General features: G+C 37.5%; 2 protein-coding genes across 2 annotated transcripts; one reads left to right on the top strand and one right to left on the bottom strand.

Annotated features, from left to right (window-relative positions):
• The first annotated feature begins 1,124 nt into the window (after nucleotides 1-1,124).
• On the top strand, nucleotides 1,125-16,186 carry shmt1 (serine hydroxymethyltransferase 1 (soluble)). The gene is given in 12 exon segments (NM_201046.1): nucleotides 1,125-1,181; nucleotides 2,103-2,199; nucleotides 5,863-6,008; nucleotides 6,158-6,273; nucleotides 6,715-6,875; nucleotides 7,613-7,694; nucleotides 8,685-8,897; nucleotides 8,974-9,090; nucleotides 11,318-11,440; nucleotides 11,559-11,675; nucleotides 11,767-11,877; nucleotides 15,751-16,186. Coding segments are annotated over 11 exon segments (1,446 nt in total). The 5' UTR covers nucleotides 1,125-1,181; nucleotides 2,103-2,112; the 3' UTR covers nucleotides 15,924-16,186.
• Nucleotides 16,187-16,346: 160 nt separating this feature from the next.
• smcr8a (Smith-Magenis syndrome chromosome region, candidate 8a) lies at nucleotides 16,347-22,012 on the bottom strand. The gene is made up of 2 exons (NM_001353855.1): nucleotides 19,639-22,012; nucleotides 16,347-18,700 (listed from the first exon to the last, which is right to left on the bottom strand). The coding sequence occupies exons 1-2, from the start codon at nucleotides 21,750-21,752 to the stop codon at nucleotides 18,253-18,255; spliced, it is 2,562 nt and encodes an 853-aa protein (NP_001340784.1). The 5' UTR covers nucleotides 21,753-22,012; the 3' UTR covers nucleotides 16,347-18,252.
• Between the last annotated feature and the right edge of the window lie 498 nt (nucleotides 22,013-22,510).

Genomic DNA, 22,510 nt, shown 5'->3' with positions numbered 1-22,510 from the left:
GGCATGTAGACATGGTCAAGATGGTCTGCTGCAGTTCAAACCGAGTATCAGAATGAGGAAGAAAGGTGATTTGATCTGTGACTTTGAACATGGCATGGTTGTTGGTGGCAGATGAGCTGGTCTGATTATTTCAGAAAATGCTAATCTACTGGGATTTTCACGCACAACCATCTCTAGGGTTTACAGAGAATGATCCAAAAAAGAGAAATAGTTCATGCCAGAGGTCAGAGGAAAATGGCCAGGTTGGTTGGAGCTGATAGAAAGGCAACAGTAACTCAAATAACCACTCATTACAACCGAGGTATGCAGCAGAGCATCTCTGAAAGCACAACACGTCCAACCTTGAGGCAGATGGGCTGCAGCAGCAGAAGACCACACCGGGTGTCACTCCTGTCAGCTAAGAACAGGAAACTGAGGCTACAATTCACACAGGCTCACCAAAATAAGACAACAGATGATTGACAAAACGTTACCTGGTCTGATGAGTCTCCATTTCTGCTGCAACCTTCAGATGGTAGGGTCAGAATTTGACCACAGTGTACGCATCTTCTGGTGTCCAGCAGGACAACTCGTCATGTCATAAAGCGATAAATCTGCAGCAACTGCGTGATGCTGTCATGTTATTTATTAGGTCCAACCCGGTTGTACCTAATAAACTTGCCAGTGAGAGAGTGTGTGTGTGTGTGTACATACATACATACATACATACATACATATATATATATATATATATATATATATATATATATATATATATATATATATATATATATTAAAAAGCATTGTAACAAATGTATTCACTATTAGTTAAAATCGATTGTTGCATTAATTTAACTAACAGACCTTACTATAAAGTGTCGACTATATTGCAATTAGCTTTAACAAATGTCTCAAAGCTCCAGGAAATTTCGTGTTGTCTTCAGGTTTTCGAAGACATAAAGTAGAAGAAACATGTGTAATAATGCGAGTCCGCATCATAATAATAGGATGAACATTGCAGTTGTTCAGAAGTCGCTCTGTGTATTTTAGATCTTTCCTCAGTGGGCGGAACAGAAATTGCCCGAGTAGCCACGCCCCGCAGCCGCTCATTGGTCTCCAAATTTCGCGGACTTTGGCACGAGGAAAGCTGGAAGAGACCACAAAGTAGGTTTGGGCAAAACTTGTCTGACACATTTGCGAAGGTAAGTGAAATGTGATTAATTGCAAGTGTTTAATGCTTACACATAAACCGTTCACAATAGTTAACGTTAGCGTGGGGCAGAGTTTTAACCGAGTGTGTCAAATCAAACCCTTGTGACTTTTTGCATGTGCTTCGCATTCTCGACCGATGAATGGCGATCTGTTATTCTTGTGTAAATCGTTGCATGACGAGCGTGTTAAAGACAACTATTTTGTACTTTTTATACAGTCACATCTCCGTTTTTATGAGTATATTATTAATCATGTGTATCCATAGTTTGTATCGTTGCTAGACGTTGGCGAATGTATTCGCGGCAAAAATATAATCTTAAAGGCAGAAGTTCCGGTTAATGTGTCGCTTATCTTAAACCTAAAGTTATATACTTGTGCTTTAAAAGCACTTCTCAAAGTTGTTTCATAACCTGTAAAAGGCGTGCTGTGCTCTGGCAGCTGCAGTCAGTTGCATCATTTGATTGACAGCTGAGCAGTTTTGTGTGTGTGTGTAAATATATCAATTGTCTTTTAATATGATTCGTGACATTTTGTAGTAATATTTGCTTTGGTGATAATTTTATTGCAATGATGTATTCGCACGTGATTAACTGCTTTATTTTTCATTGTTCATGTTAACTGATGTAGTCGTTATTGTAAAGTATTTTAATAATGACCATTTATCAGTTGTTTTATTATACTAGTTTGAGGTTATTTTTTTTCCTTTTTTTGCAAGCGTACCTTTATTTTACACGCACACATTTCTTAATATCTATATATTTTTTTCAATTGAAGACCATGACTATTAGTAGTTTTATTTGATGCATTCTAAATATATGATTGCTACTCGCAATTGCTACTACTACTATTACTGTGTTTACACTATGTTTTGCATTTGGCAGTCTTGTATTGATTAATAATGTTTATTCCAGTTCATCAACCATGTCCCAGCTCAACGGTCATACTGAGAAAACATGGGAATCTCATAACAAGATGATGTTGGAGCCTCTGAGCACCAATGATCCTGAGGTAAGACTGATTGTTACACCTGGCTCAGGGATGTAACATAGTAAGGGAGACGACAAGGAGAAGTATAATCAAAAAGAAGATTTATTTAACTCAATTTAAATTATATAATCAAAATATCAGTGTGAAATGCAAATGAATGGATGCGGTAAATGTTGTCAGTGATAGTGTATGGATGCGAAACAAAGCATAATGCCCAAATTGGAGCGCAGCTCTGGCCAACTGCCAAGTGAATGGACAGCGCCCGACAAGCTCTCTGACCAGCATCAGGTGCACTGAAGGCACGCCCCCAATCTAGAATCAAATCAAAACCATAAAACAACGCAGTCCTAACACTGATCATATCATGGACTGATTTAAAGTGACTGTCCATCCAAACATGAAAATTCCTCACAATGTACTCACACTCATGTGGTTCAAAACTTATTTCTATTGAGCACAAACAAGATATTTTGAAGAATGTTGGAAAGTAACAACTATTGAAATCCAAAGTAGGAACAAATATAAAGTGGAGCTTAATGGGTGCTTTTATCCAACCGTCTTCAGAATAACTTTATATTCAGTTCTAACAGAATAAAGTCAAACAGGTCTGGAATAACTGCAGCATGAGTAAAGCACTTACTTGCAACTTAAACAAATGTTTTCTCTCAAAGCAATTTTGACATGTCTATCCGAATGTTCTACCCATGCAGCAAACATTTTTAGATGGCTAGAGAAAAAAAAGCTGTAGAGAAATTCTCATCTAAAACATTGTAATATTTTCTCAAAAACACCTGCGAGCCCATTCTTGGGATCATTTTGCTCACAGAGGCTGTCTTTGTGTAAATGGATCATTCTCTGGAGAATTAAAGCAATTAAAAGACAACCTTTATCTGACGTTATTCAATTTCAGTCTTCACATTAAAATGTATTTCTTGTGAACAGGAATAATTTGCTGTTACAAAATGCAGCATACGTTGTGGAATTCGCCTCCGCTACATCAGCCGTGCCTGATCAAATAATTTAACTCAAGCAAAAAAATCACATGGGGGCAAACGTCCCATAAGTAAACTAGAGCAAGTGACTCAATGCATGTGGTGTGAACAATGCATTAGCTAGAACAAAATTCTATCTCTTGGTTTATGGGTAACCAGTCAAAAAATAGCCTTGGGCAAAGACACAAGTGCAGTGTTGACACTGCCACTAACAATAGGCTCGTTTGACTTGGCCAAAATCTGCGCAGAATCGATCACCGGTGATCACCGCAAGATGCATGCCGGCTAGAAATGTGTCCGCCTTGCCTTTGCCTCGCTCTGATGTCACGCTGACGTGTGCCAAAAAACTCTCGCGATCGCGAGGCGGGTACCTCGGATAGAGCAGTCGGCCGCAGTTGCTCTCAAAAGACTGCGTTACCAAAAGCATGATGGGAAACGACTGGCTGACGACACAGCTTAATGCTGATTGGATGAGACTGACACATTACACTTTATTATCTTGTTTTACTAAGGTTTATACCTGGATTTGTTGAATACCTTTTTTTGTATTTACGTTGATAATTAAAAAAAAAGTCATACAGAGCATTACATATGGTTATTTATTTAGATTTACACGCAAACAAAAACAAAACACATCTTTGTAAAACATAATGTGACCTATCCAATATAACTAAATGTTACTAATAAATCATTAGGATGTGTGTGTGCTGTATTTTATTTCTCTCTCAGTTTTACTTTTCGTATGTTTGTGTGAATTTTGTATTGTAATTTTTATGCAGCATTATTTCATTAAAGTCAATCCAATATATACATATATTGAGAAATACAAAGGTAATCAGACTGTTTTGTCATTATGCCTCATCTTTGTGTGGTTTCATATGAGAAGCGAAAAGGGTGTAGTAAACTAGACACACACACACACACATATATATATATATATATGTATGTGGAGTCAAAAGTCATGTTTAATAGACCAAGAACATTTCCACAGTTTTTCCTACAGTCTAATAGTTTTTATTCTGGAGAAAGTCTTGGGCTATTTATTTTAGCCTGGCTGGAGTAAAAGCAGTTTATATAGACCTAATAAGCTTGTCAATATAATTAACCCCCTAAGAATTTATTTGTCATGACCCGTCACTCAAAAGCATCTTGCTATAGCTACTTCATTTATAATGTAACCAAATTAGGTTTCTTGAAAGTTTTCTTGCTGTATAAGCTGTTTATTTTGTTATTCTTTTAACGTTTGTTGAATATACAGAATTATATTTTTAATACACTCTTTTAGTTAATAAGCTGTTCATCTTCTGTAATTCTGACCATCTTTTTGTAAAAACAGTGATATTTCTATTGCATCCACTCCCACATTAAAAAATACTATAGTAAGTATACTGTAGTGCTTTTGAACCATGTTATAAAATAGCCTATTTAAATGTTATAGTTCTGGTATCACAACAACTATAAACATAACCCAATACTGAATAAACATGTTCAAAAATGCAATAACATTTACTATAAATCACCATAGTATTTTTTATGAGGTCATTCGTCTGCGATTAAAAAACGCGAACGAGATCTCCGCCACTGGTGACGTTTCCAGGTGGCTTAACAGTGAGATTCGGCAAGTGTCCGACTTCTGATGTAATTTTTGAGCCCTCCTCTTACTGCGCACGCCTGCTCTCGTTTACAATGCAGTCATGGCGAGGCGCACCTCAAACGAGCCTAATCAGAATGAGCTTTATTCTACAATTGTGCACAAACACGGAATACTTTTTTTTTCAGGAGCTCAGGATACATACAAACAAATCAACACAAAAAAATAGAATGACATAAGTGGAAAAGAAACCCTAAAAATTATATATATATATACACACACACACATACACACACACACATATACATACATACATACATGCATGCATATACACATCCATTTATAACAATAAAGAGTGGCTGGAATGACTGGTCAGGCTGATAATGTGAAAACTGGCCAATTCTGGCCTTTGGCCAGTTGATTGGTGCATCTCTAGAGCAAAGGGCTGTTTTGGGAATTCTGATGAAATCACGTCTCTTAGACTCTGATCTGCCGTTTGATGTTTATCTGCAGAGCAATTCATATCACCTCAATCAAAATAGATTCTATCTGTGCTTATGTGTTAATACCTGGACATTGTGGAATCAATGGCAGAGCTGCAAAAACAAAAAAACAAAAAAAAAACACTTTTGAAGGACCCCAAGATTTGTTCACTGCTTTAATCTTAAACCAACAATTTGTTCACACATTAATAACAAATGGAAAAGAGAATGTGCTCTACATACAAAAAACAAACTTCACGAAATTAGCCCTGATGTCAGTAAAAAACTTTCCAATCGGTGTGATCAGATTGGTTTTACCACTTGTAGATTCGGTCACATATTCTTTTTGTAAAGGCACTTGAACTATGAAACATGTTTCGTTGGATTGTGCTGGTTTTTAATTCTGTGTGAAATTAATTTTATTCAGTTCATTCTTTTGAAGCAATTTAATGTTGTTAATCCAAATACAGTTTTACAGTTTTTAGCAAAAAACAAATTGTAAAACCTAATACAGTTTATGGCTCCAGTATATGTTGTCTTGCTAATGCTAAAGGCTGTAGAAGCTGGCATGGCTTTAAACACAAACAATAGCAATAATGTTTTTTTTGTTTCACTCCAGGTGTTTGACATCATAAAGAAGGAGAAGAAGCGTCAGACGTATGGGTTAGAGCTCATTGCTTCTGAAAACTTCACAAGTCGAGCTGTTTTGGAGGCTCTGGGCTCCTGCATGAACAACAAGTACTCTGAAGGTTATCCTGGCCAGAGGTGATTGTTAAATTACAGTTTAATGCTGTTGTTGTAAAGCAAATAAGATTAGCATTATGTAATGAACACATTGTACTTGTTCTTTGCCCAGACACATTTTAGAATTAGCCTTGTGTTAAACATCAGTAAAGCTTTGTTTAATGTGTTAGGTATTATGGAGGCACAGAGCATGTTGATGAGCTGGAGCGTTTGTGTCAGGACCGAGCTTTGAAGGTGTACGGCCTCGACCCGGAGAAATGGGGAGTGAATGTTCAGCCGTACTCTGGTAGGTTTGTTTCTGTGTCACTGGACTGTTGTTGCAGTTAGAGATGATGTAATCATTAAAGGGACAGTGCAGCCAAACATGGATATTTACTGGCCTTTTGCTCAATGTCCAAACCAATGTTGGTTTCTTTTTTTTATTTATTTTGTTGAACATCAAAAGAAGATATTTTGAAGAATGTGGGGAAGCGGTAGTCATTAATATCAACAAAAACACTAGGCAAATCAATGGCTACCGGTTTCCAACATTCTTCAAAATCTTTTTTTTTTTTTTTTTTTTTTTTTTTAGCAGAAGTTAAGAATTTTTTTATGTTTTTTTTTTTTTTTTTTTTTTTTTTTTTTTTTTTTTTTTTTTTTTTTACTGATTGTAATTTTCAAGTGAACTAAATCTTTAACTCAAGCTCTTATTTAAACTATTATTATTACTATTGTTTTTTTCCTCCAGGGTCGCCCGCAAACTTTGCCGTATACACAGCTATAGTGGAGCCCCATGGGCGAATCATGGGCCTTGATCTGCCAGATGGTGGTCATCTCACTCACGGCTTTATGACTGACAAGAAGAAAATCTCTGCCACGTCCATTTTTTTTGAGTCCATGCCTTATAAGGTGACTTTGTAAACTGAATTTAAGTGGCTGGATGCATATGATCTGTAATTTGCAAGTACAGTGATCTCTCGCTATAACGCAGTTCACCTTTCGCTGCCTCACAGTTTTTTTTTTTTTGTGCAATTTGGCATGCTTTTTGTGTACAGCGCATTGTGTTCTGCGTCCTAATTGGCTGTAGACCACTGTCAATCAGTCTTCGTGCCGTGTCTCCTGTACTGTACAAAATGCGTTCAGCTTGACACATTTGCTTCTGCACCGTCAAAGGCACCTACGTTAGCACCCAAAAGGCAGAGGAAGATGTTGACCACCGCACAAAAAGTTGAACTTCTGAACATGCTAAAGGAAGGTAGAAGTTACACTGATGCAGGGCACCATTACGGAATAAATTGAGGATCAAATGGTTTTCATCTTGTGTCGTCTTCTATATTACAGGACTTATTTTACTACGAAGGTTTGAACTTTAGGAGTGTTCAAACAAGAGAAAAATGTGAAAATGTTAATGCATGTCTAAGAAAAGTGTATAAAGTGTATAATGAGGGGTTTTTCAGCCTTAAAACGTCTATAATAATTGTAAAAAAATAAGTCGCGCGACATGGCGGATTAAATCTTTTGTGGGTTATTTTTAGAACGTAATTCCCACAAATAACGAGGGACCACTGTATGTTATAGCTTGCTTTTTTTTTTCTTCAATTATTATGAATTATCATTTTCAAATAATAAGTGTCTTATTTGTCCAGGTCAATCCAGAAACTGGGTACATCGATTATAACAGACTTGAGGAAAATGCTCGTCTCTTCCACCCAAGACTAATCATTGCAGGTCAGTATATTTTCTTAGAAAATCTGAGGAACTCATTTTAGTTGTTTCTTTTTCCTTATTTTCTTTTTTAAACATCTTATGAGTTGTGATTTTGTTTGTCGTGTGTGTGTGCGTGTGTGTGTAAATAGAATCTATAACTTTTTATTCCCAGTTATTGGTGCATCATAAATTATTTTCAGATTACTTTGCCAAAAAAAAAAAAACCAAGTGTGACTACATAATCAAGGTTTTCTTTAAAGATTATATTGAGTGACAGTTGATGATGGACTAATGTGTAAATATTTAATAGATATTACATGCATTGATGTTGAGTGACTTCTCTTACAACATTCACAACATTGATCTTAGTCAGCGTTAATAACAGAAACAATTATATTAGAGAATAAAATTAAGTTTATAGATGTAGAAGTATTGTCATAATTATACTATATTAGTTTTTATTATAACTAATATAAGTTAATGTTAAATAATGTATTTACTGACATTATTTACTGAACAATGCCTTTATAACAGCATATAGTTAGTCATAAAGTTGCTCGTTGTTAGTTCTTGTGAACTCAAAGTGCATTAATGCTAACAAACACCTTTGTATTTTAATAATGCATTAGTACGTGTTGAATAAAGATTAATAAATACTGTACAAGTTAGTTCTTGTTAGCAAATACATTTAATTAATGGATCCTTTTGGTAAAGTATGAGCAAAACTGTTTCTGAATATTTAATTATTATTATTTTTTTAATGATACATGTTTATTACTTTGTTTTTTATAGTTTTTATTATAATTCATTGTTTTAATAGTGCTTCATACATTAGTTATTTAGCAAAAATGAATGAAACAACATAAAATCTTCTCTTTCTGCTTGTAGTTGGACTAATAGCTTTCTCAAATTCACATTACTAGTTGAGCCAGTGTTGCTTGGATGAGAAAAAGAACGACTAATACTTGTAAATATTGATATAAAAAAAAGTTGATGTGTTTAATTAATAAGGCACCAGTTGCTATTCCCGAAACTTGGACTACAGTCGGCTGAGAAAGATTGCAGATGAGAACGGAGCGTATCTTCTGGCAGACATGGCTCATATCAGTGGTCTGGTGGCAGCAGGGGTCGTTCCTTCTCCATTTGAATACTGTGATGTTGTTTCCACGACCACCCATAAGACTCTGAGGGGCTGCAGGGCAGGAGTCATATTTTTCAGGAAGGGTGAGTTTGGTTTGATTTTGTAAAACTGAATCAAGGTCAAAGATACTGTAACAACTCGCTGTCTCTCGTTTTTCAGGAGTTCGTAGTGTTGATGCAAAGACCGGCAAGGAGACGATGTACAATTTGGAAAGTCTGATTAATCAGGCTGTGTTTCCTGGACTGCAGGGCGGCCCGCATAACCATGCCATCGCAGGTAACAGCTGAGCTCCTATATGTCTTTATTGACTACATGTTTATTTATTAGATGCTGAAAACATTGCCTGCACAGTTCTCAGTAGGGTTGGGTCTAATGCTGAGCCCCGCCCCCATCGTAGCAGCAACCCACTCACGAAAAATACACACTCAGGCCCTGTTTACACAAATGCGTATTAATTTTAAAAAAGGAATTTTAGAATGTAAACAAATCCACGTCCACACTGGCATTTCATCTTGCGTTTCTGAAAAGTCCCCTTCACACTATACCGCAAAAAATGCACATCACGTGACCAAACACACACACTGTCATACTGTAGCGTATACACGCTTTTGAGCTCCAGCAGACAGCTTTGAGTGCAAAACCCCTGAGAGCAGTGCATGTCGGACAGTTTATCAAGGATGACCTGATTGATCGCGTCTCACTCATCGCAATGTTTCACATTAGACATCGAGCCATGTCAAATTGGTCGACACCTTCCAACCCTAGTCCGCAGGTGTGTTAATAGTCTGTTAGCTGTTGCAAGTCTGTATAATGACCAACTTGGGAAAATCACCTAAAAATCACTCTAATTCATCCTGTTTTACTCATGAAGTAAAATGCACGCAAATATATCACATGCATATACAACTTATTTCATCCCTTTTAAATAAGAAAAAAACTAATATGCTCAAAGAAATAAACTAATAAATGTAAAAATAAATTAAAGCTGATTTCTGGGCTTTATTGATCTTAATATACATGTTTATGTGTTGTTACATGTTTCAGACAGCTTAATTTCTGTTAATTTTACAGTTCTCCAGATATTTATGGGTTATAAAATGTGAGACAGCCAATCATGCTTGTGCTTTTGTAATTGACAACCAAATCTGACACTGCATTTTTTATTTTAATCAGTTTACGGCAAAATAAACAGAAAATAGATAAATTAATGTATTTTGGTAATTAATATTTGACACCCTCAATTTGGTTTCATTTTCTTTCTTCCAAGTATATTCTTTGTCTTAAATAAAACAATAAGTATTCATGTAATATAGGGATGTAACGGTATCAGAATTTCACGGTACGATAATACCTCGGTATAAATGGCACGGTACGGTATTTATTGAATAATTTACAGAAAAAACAAAACTAATGAAAAGACTCAAAGTGCCAAAAGTGTTTATTTACCTTATCACTGAACATATCAATGACATATAAATTAGCCATCTATCTGTAAGTTTCGAAACAAGAACTTCAATTTTAATAAACTATTTAACTATACAAAAAAATAAAGTTTCAATTTAGTATTATTGAAATCTCATCACATTCAACATTTAATCACTCACTTAGATAGAGATGGGTTTTTAAGGAAAATTATCATTTAACTATAATCTGGTAAAAGCTGGGATCTCTGGGCATATCCCCTGCAACAGAAAAAAAACCCTCTCATTTGGGACTGAGGTTTCTGGGACAGAGAGATATGATTTAGCCAAGGTTGACAGCAGTGGGTAACGTTGTGCATTGTCTTTCCACCACTTGAGAGCACAAGCCATGAGTGAGATAGAGGTCTCTTTGCGGTACAAGTCAATGTCTGCAACAATCTAGCTAGTGTGCTGTGTTCTGCAGTCCCCATGACTGTTTTTAGTCGTATTCCCCGACTTATATTTTACCAGTCTGCCAGTGCCTGCATACCGTTTTTTTTCTTTGTCTGTCACCTTTTCTTCTTTTTCGTATCTTTTTAGAAAGAAACTGAAATGCTTCCACACATCCGATTTAAAACCCGCTTTAGGTTCGATCACCAGCTCTTTTTCTTCCCCGCTACTAGCAAAACACACTCCATTTCCGCATTACTGGATCTGTAGTGACAACAAACCGCAAAGGATGATGGCCACGCCAAGGCTGATGGGAATTGTAGTTCCCGCTACCTCCCGTTCGCTTCATTCGCCTAAGCTAATTTTTCTTAGAAATATAGTTTTGAGTCATGCGCCTAAGGTAATATTAAAAAAATTGCTATTGCTGTATTACGGTATTTACAATATTGTTACATCCCTAATGTAATTTACACATTAACCGTTCTCATTCAAATTAATTCATTTTTAGAATTGTGAATATTTCTGAATGCTGATATATTTTTATATTTGTCTATACAATTTTTTTTTTCTATAAAAGATCTTTTAAATGCATTGCATCATTTGAACCAAATGTTTTCTCCAAATCATGTGCTTTAATTTGTTGTGATTCACAGGTGTCGCTGTTGCTTTGAAGCAGGCGCTGACTCCTGAGTTTAAAACCTATCAGTTGCAAGTTCTGGCAAACTGCAAGGCTTTGGCCTCTGCTCTGATGGACAAGGGCTACAAAGTTGTTACTGGTAGGTTTCTTAAGGATTTAGGTGTAAATTATAGGCAAAAGTAATGATTGGCTGAGTGATATAGATTGGATACAGAAGGGCAGCTGTGTTAAGTAAATTATTTTATTTTTAAATAAAGGCGGCTCTGATAATCACCTCATCTTGGTTGATCTCCGTTCAAATGGAACTGATGGAGGAAGAGCAGAGAAAGTTCTGGAAGCCTGTGCCATCGCCTGCAACAAAAACACCTGCCCAGGTGCACAACCAAACACTTCTTTTTGAGCTGAATGTTTATTTTTCTTCTGCTTTTCTTTCCACTTAACCTTTTACCAAATTCTGTTTCGAAGGTGATAAAAGTGCCTTGCGGCCCAGCGGCTTGCGTTTAGGGTCTCCGGCTCTCACATCTCGAGGACTGTTGGAGGAACATTTCCATAAGGTTGCAGAGTTCATTCACCAGGGTGAGCTTCACAGTAACACGACACTGAATCACTGTTTTTGTATTGGTGTTTTGGCTGTTTCAGGTCTGTCATGGGTAACAAGTATGACACTTAAACCTCTAATAGCTGGGGGAAATCTCATCTTTTATGAGGGATTCATTGATTCAACAGAGTATCCATTCAAAAGTGAATAAATGGCTCTCCCTCTGAACCAGTGTGCATAATATCTACCCTAGATGGCATGTCCGATTAGTATACTAAAGTACAGTATGCCAGAAGTTACCGGATGGTCCACTGTTTCTGGTAGGATGTGTCCATGAAAACTCTATGCCTTTGTTTTATGCATTTCATTTTTTTTTACACTAGCCCCTTTCACACAGTGATACCGCTAAATATCTGGAAAATTTCCGGACGAATGTACGGGTAAATTTAAAAAAGCACTGTTCACACAGACGAGGACGTTACAGAAAAGAGGTTTTTCCAGAAAAGAGCACTCGCACATCCTTTCCAAAATACCGGTATATTCTGACATCATTAACTAGAAATTACCTCTAAATGGCTGTACTTGTATTTGCAAACATTTGACTAAATTACTAACTCTGTGGATGGAAAAGTATTGTGAATAACTTTGTTGAAAACCATATGAATCTGCATAAATAATAAATAACATGTTATTAACCCAAAAATAAATGAAAGACACTTGACAAATTATAATTTTGACACCAGGCATGATCAAACTGTCTATACTAGATATCAAATTGGACATTTTACGTTGACTCATTTGTATTTACTCTAACGAAGACCCAACTAAATAATTACTGGCAGACTGCTCTTACCATGAAACCTATTTTGTTGGAATGTGAAAGTTTGACTACAATTAGACACAATTTACATAAGGAGAGTACTTTGATGGACATTTTAAAAAAAAAAAGTACCACCAGGAAGAATTTAAAATTATTTATCAAAAATTTAACTGAAAAATCATATAACTTTGTATTTATTTCTGTGTGAATTTTATTTATTTATATTTTCTACATTTTTTTTTTATTGTAATACAAATTTGTTTTTATCATGTAATATTTTTATGTATATCCATTTTTCCATGAAATGGCCATAAGTTGCTGATGTGGCAATAAATAAAAAACACTTTGCATGTCGAGATGTTCATAATATGCAAGTGTGTGCTGGTGCTCACAGGCTGCTTCACAGGCACACACAATGCGTCAAGCAACTGAACGAACAAAGCATTTTATCAATATTTTTTTGCACAGTTGGCATTAAGAAGGAACAGAGAAACAATCTGACTAACATCTAGCAGCTGAATGAGCCTGGAAAAATATTCAAAGGCTTTTATTTTCATAAACCGTGCAAACGTGAATGCGTCTGACTGTTCTGATTGGCTAAAGTAGACCACTCACGTCTCACAGAAGGAAGATTGCCGGAAAGAGCGCGTTCACTCCTGCAATCTTCCTTCTGCGTTCACCCAGAACAGCATTCCGGCAAATTACCGGTAATGTTACAACTTCTCTTTCCAGAAAATTGCAGGAACAAATTTACCGGTATTTTCATAAAGAACCTTTTCACACATACAGACCTTTCCGGAAAATTGCCGGTAATTTTCCAGAAATATCTGTATGTGTAATAAGGGCTACTGTCAGGTACAGGGAAAGGAATAAGGGACTTAAAAAAAAAAAAGCATTTAAACCTCATTGCCTAATTGCATTTGGGAAGTGTTTTTGTTTTTTTACTCGGGAATAAATGGCCACTCGCATAATTGGCTAACAGTTTAAATATTTCCATTTTTCAACACTTCTAAAGTTTGAAAGTATGGCTGTATGACCACTGATAAAAATTCTGCATGTGTGTGTTTGGCGGCCTACTTCCTGATTTATTTGCTGTGATGTAAGGGTAAAAAAGCATGAATATGATCATTTATTTAGTGGTTTATTTCATTTTGAATGTAAATATCTATAAGCATCCATTTAGCCTTTTAAATGCAGAGTATTCTCCTGCTAAAAGAGCAAAGGCTGGCAGATAAGTTTGCTACTTTTTTCGTTCTCCCCAATACAGCAGGAAATGAAATGTGGAGGTTGTTAACTGGGACAAGATGATTGACAGGCCAGTTTACGTGGACAGGATGCACATTACTATGAGTGTCTGTTACAGCAGGGCTGCCAACACTCATGCATCTGACACTGTTCTCACACTCTCACGCCACACGTCCAGTTTCACACACAGTGCCAGTGACGTTTGTCTGTAGGATGGCCAGACATCCTGTTTTTCCTGGGACAGGGCTGCATTTCAACATTATTATAGAAACAGTGTTTTGTTTTTCAATGTCTTTATTGCTGTAGTAGTCTAAAGCCCTGCTCACACTGTGAGATTTCAGCCATGATTTTGTCATCTGAGACAAATTTGGGAAATCCTGAAATCCTTGGCTAAAATCTGTCATCTTAGTGGTTTAACAGGTTCACAGACAGCCGCTTGGTGCCCGTTGCGATCAGATTTTTCCTCAGATGAAGTTCTGGCAGTGTCAGAAGATTTCAGACTCTTTCCTACAGTGTGACAACCGTTGTGATGAGCGTCAATCTAAGAACCAACCGAATTTGATGACGCAATTCATGCGACAATTCAAATGACTGTGGGGAAATCTCAAAACAAATTTTGATTCTTCCTGGTTTTATTAGAGACACGCCATGTGCACATTTGCTGCTACAGTTTGTTTGTTTGCTGTGAGGAATCATTTCAGAATGTGGGATATTGAAAGTGTTACCAGGTGGATGACATCAAACTCCAGGGGAGTTTTTTTTTTTTTTCGTGTTTGGTTTATCTTCATTGTCGTTCAGTCTGACTTAATGACAGCTGAGATCTTACAGTGTAACATGGGAGCCATGTTCATGCAGTCTGGCGTGCTACAATCATTCAGGATTATTAAAAAATAAGTAAAAATCGCACACTGTGGGATTTTTAGGCTTTTAGGCGAAATGGTCAAATCAATTGTAGCAAGACTTAGAATTTGTTAAAGAATATTTTTTGTTAATTTGTTAAAGAACTAAAGAATATTGAATTTATTTATTTTTTTTTTAATTACAATGAGTGTTTAATGCCTCGTTCAGACTAGCAGCGACTTTGTAGCTGCCTGTCGTCTGAGGGCGACCAGTTGTTGCTAGATCAGATTTGGTTGTGGTCGGAAGTTAATGAGAATTATTTGTATCATTTATAAAATTTTCCATTAATTGTACTTTATTAATGTCTATCCCCAACCCTAAACCCAACACACAGTATTGTAAAAACAGTAGTTGTACTGAGTATTATTTGTTATTTATTAGATTACCCGATAAATTGTAAATTTTAATGTCTACTCCCAACCCTAAACCTAACCGTGACAGTAATTGAAAAAACAGTAAATGAAGGATTCTCAACTATGTTGTGTCACTCGACATGGCCATCTGGTCACCAACGGTCGCTGCCGCACACATAGATGGAGGTCACCGGAAGTCGCTCGCTCTTCATTGAAATAAACGTTTGCCGCTGCGAGTATCTCATAGTGTGAATGAGGCTTTAGGAACTGACATGACTGTATGTTATACATTTTATATTTACTAAAGGCATGAATATAGCCAATGCTGCTGATATGACATTAAAACATAAACGGAAGATATTAGAAGACTAAAATGACCATCTTTGTTTTCAACTTTTGTTGTACTTGTCGAGTAAAGTCAATCTACCTGCAATTTAATAAGTTTTTTTTTTTTAACATGTTTTTGTGGCAAAACTAAAACTACAATTAAGATGTTATTATGATTCTTATCATCATAAGTGAAAAATATATCTTCTGATATCAAGCAAAGTTACAGCCCTACTCAGAGACTGACCATGTCAATCTGCTTTCAGGCATTGTGTTGACTTTGGAGATCCAGAAAAACATGAACCCTAAAGCAACATTGAAGGAGTTTAAGGAGGAACTGGCTCAAAATGAGAAGTACCAACTGAAAATAAAGGAAATCCGAAAGGAAGTGGAAGACTTTGCTGGAAAGTTCCCAATGCCCGGGTTGCCAGAGTTATAACACATTTCTGCTTGACTTTTCTGTCCAAAAGATTTCCTTTACATTTGATGAGCACAGAGGCTTCAGTACAGATCACTGCAGTCAGAATACACATCAATCAGATGATTTCCCAATTATACAAGTCATGTTTGTCCTCAATATCACACATCAGGGTGGTTTCTGTAGACTTTTCTTGTATGTGGGCAAACTATAGTGTAACCTGAAACTGCACAACCAAGAATGTGTACATGCTGTGCAAATAAAGCTGGAAATATTGTCAATGTGAACACGTGACGTCTTTCTTGATGACTGTGTAGAATTTACTTTAATGGTTTTACATGTGCAAGTCATTACCAATTCAGAATGAGACACATCATGTGCCTCAACCATGTAATAAAGGAAAGGATGTTTCCACCCAAACATAAGAGACATATAACGCAATGAGCAAAATCATAAATAATTTAATGAAATTGAAGGCAGAGTATTTTCACAGTGGGAAGCAACTTAGATGACCCTCAAAATTTACTAGACATAAATACCAGAGCATGAAGATTACACCTCATCCCAGACAAGCTCACAACACGGACTCGAAACAGACTGGAGAAAAGTAGCAAAGCATGATTTACAGAGCAAATAAGATTTGTTCGAGGAAACCTTCTTAGAAGATAATGTGCACATAATGGTATGGCTTATTCTCGATTTACATTCAACAGACTCCACAATTAGATGCTGAAAAATCTGACTTACAAATCGTTACGAAGGCCGATAATTACTGGGTAGCCAAAACAACTCCATATTAAAACACACTTGCATCGGAAACACAGCGGTGGCAGTTCAGATCTGTAATTTTGGACTACGACTGCGGACATGCAGTAGTTGGAATAACAATTACAGACGATGGGTTTCGACGACAACCACCATTCTCGTTCATGTCACATCCTCACAGTTATCCATGCTTGTACACAACTTAAGACAGCGGTTTATAACCCTTTTAAATATATCTAAAAAGTCTGACCAGTACAACACTCGAGATACTATGGAAGTGCCATCTTATTCGTCATCACATTTGTGTTCTTCAAACATGCAGGAGGTCGTGTAACAGTTCTTCACAATCTTGACATGCAGTACATTCATTCACTGTATCACACGATTACATTAAAACACAGAGGGCAGTTGGCTTCATTTTTGTTTGTGTAATATCTTCAATCTTTTTATTATTATTATTATAAAAAAAAGATGGAAAGGGCAGAAAAAACGATTACTTAGCAAGTTTTTCCCCTATATTAATATTAGCACATTAACGATTTCTCAAATCAAGAACACAAGTATCAAAACAACTAAATTACTGACCCATTTCTATACTCATATTAATACATATGATGCTAATGTGTTTAATAAAGGCTGTTGGGTGAAGGTAAAGCAGGTTTAGTGTTGTCACAATTATGCTTGTGATTTCCATGCACCGTCGGTCACACTCCTTGTAAAGGCAAGTATTAAATATTAAATAAGCCCCCAGGAGCAGATCAATTAAATCACGATTAGAGATCCTCCTGCTGTTTCTTTTTTCCGGGGTAGCTGTGAATGGAAACTACATGCTTAAATAATGGCCTCTTTCGAAATGAGTCTACTTGCTGAATCTGTGGTTTTTAAACCACAAGAGGAGCCTATTTCCTCTCTTTCAAACGATTTGGTAATATATCGAAATATGAAATCTCTACTAGACTAAACAAACAGTCAAGACCACTTTTGTAACACCAAACGCTCAACCTGCTGCTTCCTGGAATGCCTTAGAAATATGCACACAAAAAAACCAAACAAAATGCAAGCGATTACATTCAATACATTTGGTCTCCTGATTTTTATCTGGATTAAAAAATAGTTCAGCCAAAAATGTTTACGCACTGTCTACTGTAGTGATTCCAAACCTTTATGAAGTTTTAGTTATTTAAACAAAAGAAGGTATTGTGAAGAATGCTGAAAACTGGTAACCATTGACCTCCATTATAGGAAAAACATAAATGATGAAATTTAATGGTTTCCTGCTTTAAAATGTCTTCATTTGTGAACAGAAGAAACTCAACCAGGTTTGGAACAAGCGAAGAGACCGAACTTTCAGTTTTTGCCGAACTATCTCTTTAATTCAGCATTTCCCAACCCTTTTCCTGGAGGCATATCAACAGTACATATTTTACAGTCTCCCTTATTTGACCCATTAACTTCAGGTTTTGGAGTCCTCTAATGTTCTGATGAGTTGATTTAGGCGTGTTTAATTAGGTTGAAAATGTGTACTGTTGGTGTGCCTTTAGGAACAGGATTGGGAAACGTAATGTCGAACATACAGCGGACACATTCAGATCTTATACAAATAGCTGGTGGTGTAATTAAAAGAAAAAGACGGGTTGCCCACTTTGGCGGACCCGTGAATGTAATGCTGCTTGATGAGCTCACTCAGGTACTGGATGATTTTACTTTCCTCCACAGTGTAGCCGAGCTGCAACAAGAAATTAGTCCTGCGCGATGTTACCGAGCCCTGGTCGTTGATGTCCATGGGAAGGTGAATGTGATGGCAGAATGTATAAAGGAAGGCCTTGGCTGTAAGCTGAGTCAACATACCCTGAATGTGGAGGAAGTAGGTGCTGCCACGTTTGATCTGAGTCCTGTGGTCTGCCAAGTGGCTTATTAGTGTTCCCTTGTATGGCGGACACCGGAGGGTTTTGTTGTCACAGTCCAAAATGCTTATGTAACGGCTGTATCGATTCAAAGAGTGGAGGATGCTGGATCCAGCCGGAGAGACAGCTCTGTAATAAAAATAAATAAATAAGAATTGGAAATACAATAAATCAGACGCTGCACTTTTTGTCAATGATTTAAAGCATTGCCTGCAAACTGATTTTAAAGCTATGACAGAACACCCCAGTCGATCTGAATGAATGAGATCTTTCCAAATAGAGCTATTCAAGTCATCTGGTTTAATTATATTCATAATCGCAATATATATTGCTGCAAAACTTATATCACAATGTCAGAGTTTTACAATATTGTGCAGCCCTACACATTGATCGACTACAGGTAGATGTATGCTGAAATTCAATATTCAATGTATCAGGATAATGAAAATGTACAATATTGATTTTGTGGGCACTTGAAAAAATAATACAGTAAATATTTATGATTTAAAATTTAAGAGGATTTACATTGTATTTTCAGTGGTGTTCATAACGCTGACAAATGCATTTGTTTGCCTTATTTTTTACCTTAATATTTTAAACACTTTAATGTAAAACATTTCAAATTATTCACGTAATTATTGTCTACTACAGGCTGAATACTGACAGAAGATTTTGATATTTTCAGTTAATGCATAATGACATGTTAAAATTGTATTTGTGATTTTATTATCTTTCTACAACGTGTAATTGTTTTATTAAATGGAGTTAATAACTAACAAAATTCTGTTGTATAATAAACTTGATTTAAATCCACTAACCTTTACTAAGACCTAATTGTAAAGGAGTTTTACCTATAGTACTTTATAACCTTTTTGCAATGTAATTTGGTGAATATTTATCTACAATAAAGCAACACACAAAGTATATTTTGTCGATATTCTTGTTAAAGTAATCCTTTTTTGCAGGTCAATATTGTGATAATACAGTATACCCTGATAAAAGCTTCAGCAATTAAATCACAACAAGACAATTTGACAGGGTCATAAACCTAACTACAGTCATTTTACCTCTGCAATCCAATAAGTTTCCATCTCTGCAGGTCTGTAAGCTGAAATGGCGTTGAGAGCCATGGCTGGACCGTTTCACCATACTTTCCCAGATTTGGCACAAAAATGAATAAAGCGTTCACCAGCTTCCTCACTGTACCCTCATCAACTCCCAGAATAACAAGTGTTCGGCCACTCAGAAGGCAGGAAATGGCTTGCTGAGCAAAGGGGTATTGCCTGATGAAGCGAAGGGCGCTGTGACCAGCTTTCTTCTTCTGCTTTACGGTCAACGCACTGCCGTAGGTGAAAGGAGACACGGCTCGGTCGGAGCTGGTAGAGATGCTCATGAAGCTGGTGCGATCAAATACATCCTCGATGTTAATTTTTGCCACCTCCTCAGAGAGAACGCTAGTGTTGAGTTCAGAAAAAGTCAATCCCATGTTGGGGCTCTCTTCCAAAATGTAGTCCATCTGTAAGGCAGGATCTCCATGAAGAAGAGACAGAGGCTCTTGGTTGACCACGGTGTCGCCGCAACACTCCTGAGCAAGCTCAGGTAAAGGATCCTCAAAAATAAAACCATCCTGTCCAATACAGCAAGCTGCATCCATCTGGACTAGATTCCCATCAGATCTCCTATGTGGGACAGCAATAGAGCTAGATGCATTGTCAGAATAGGACGGAATGGATATCTTGCTTCTCCTTTCAAGGCCATCAAAGAAATTTGTTTGTAGACTGGAAGGACTAACACTTCCTAGAGCCTCTATACTCTTGTCGCTACTAAAACTGCCTTTGGTCTCAGTGTCAGCGGCTTCAGAGGTTTCCTGTGTGATGTCTGATGTGCTGGACTCAGGTGGACCTTCCCCAGACTCCACACCTGGCTTAAGGTGGTCTACGTCTATGCAGGTTGTGTAGGAGTCCAGACTCAGCGGCTCGCCGGAAAAGTTCAGGATGGGGATTGTTGGGTTGTTGGAAGGAATACTGAAGTTCTTTGAGGCTCCTCCGTCCTCCCAGTCGTGTTCGGCTTCGAAGAGAAAACTAGTAACTCTTTGTTTGCTCACAAGAGCCCTGTCGATCTGGCTGGTGTAAATGAAGCACAGATCTCCTCGGAAGGACTTCTCCACTGCGTTTAGCTGCTCTAGAGTTTGGAGGAAAAAGCTAGTGTCGCAGAGCTCCTCCAGCGTTTTCAAGCGTTTATCAAAACACTTTGCAGATTTGGCCTTGATGAGCTGCGGTGTGTAAGAAGACTTTCTACTTTCTGTTTCTACTGTGTTTTCTGCACTGTCAGAAGGATTAGTGTCCTTTAGCGTCTCGTCCATTACAGGAGGTTTCTCTGCCTCACACTGTACAAAATCCACATCTCTCTTTCTCCTGGAAGGATAGGATGTGATTTGTCTCAGCAGATCTTTGTGCTCATAGATGGACTTCTCCACATTTGCTAATTCATTCGCCTTCTCGATGGCTTGTGTGGAGTAACAGCCATTGTTCATTTTCTGCAGCTCCGTCTCTTTGTGCAACACTGATCTGGTGTACTCCAGGTCTTTTAGTTTCTTTTCCAGCTCGTTTGCGAAAGCTTTCCTATTTCCTGATTTCAGACATTCTGAGGCCTTGGAAAACTCCGATGACAGCTCCTGGAACTGCTGCATGATCTTCCTCTCGTCTGCAGAAATGTAGGCCATACAGAAGGGCCGTACAAATCCTCGAGCCTCCAAATCATACAGCGTCAGGTGATGGACGTAGGCGAATGCACCTTCCTTGGAGTCACCCAGAACCACTTTTGAGTCCTCCACAAAATTAAGCTTTGGGTAGTTACTCCCAGGAGGATGACCGACAAAAGACGCCTGGTAGTCCACAGACATGATGCGAAGCGAGAAATAGTTAAGGTCAAACGTCCCACACACCTTGGGGTCACTGGGAATGGTGAGTAAAGGCTGTGGACCCACCTGCTCTGAGAATTCAGAGATGAGAATGAAATCTTTCGAGAATTTCGCATAGGATGTCTTCGTCCATGGATTTGCATTGGCAGCATGAGTAAACAAAGGCACCGAAAACTCATCTGGAAGTGACAACGGATCTGAGAATGAGTCCCCAAAGTCATCTTCTTTGGTAAAAGCCACCACATCTGGTGAGCCAATCATGTTCTCTGAGTTTATAGAGAAACATCAGCAGAAATACCTTTCAGGTGTTAATATATCCACTGATGAAGACACGATTCCACTGATGAAGACATGATATTTCACAAGAACATCGTTTTGAAGTCAAAATCATTCATTCGAGGGCTCTCACCGTATACAGCAGGGCTGTTTAAGTCCACTGAGCCAGATCACGATCTGCTGAACATGAGATGAAGGCGATGCTCGCCAGAATGACAGACCTTTGACGTCACCTGCCATACATCCGACGCATCCATCAATGGCCACCGCCTATATAAACCGCTTTATATTCGGGCGACTACATAATATATGTCAGCGAAAACAGCGCTGTTAGACTGTAATCCAGCTGCTCAATAAACTGACATCCTCTAACAGCAGCCATATTTAAACGATCGTAACCTCCCCATGTGACTGTCCTGATGAGGAAGTGGTGGCGTTTCAAAACACAGTGAGCTTGCTAGCTTACTAGCATTTCCAGTCAGCGGACTGGGTAGGCGCTCGTGAGCCTAAATGTGCTGTCTAGATAGGTATCTACAAGTGTTTTGAGATACAGCCGATGCATTTGTTATGATGTGTTTTGCGCGTTTTTTCGAGGGAAGAACTTAAATTATTCGTATCGTATGACAAGTTTATTGTTCATTATCTATCTGTAAATTTATTATTTGGTTTTATATTTGATTCTGAAATGTTTCGAATGTAAAGTACACAGTACATCTTTCTGACACATTGCTTTACGGTATTTT

The sequence above is a fragment of the Danio rerio genome, chromosome 3 (genome assembly GCF_049306965.1).
Source record: "Danio rerio strain Tuebingen ecotype United States chromosome 3, GRCz12tu, whole genome shotgun sequence".
Taxonomy (NCBI): Eukaryota; Metazoa; Chordata; class Actinopteri; order Cypriniformes; family Danionidae; genus Danio; species Danio rerio.
The sequence above is the reverse complement of the archived record's forward strand: the minus strand, read 5'-3'. Positions and strand labels throughout refer to the sequence as shown.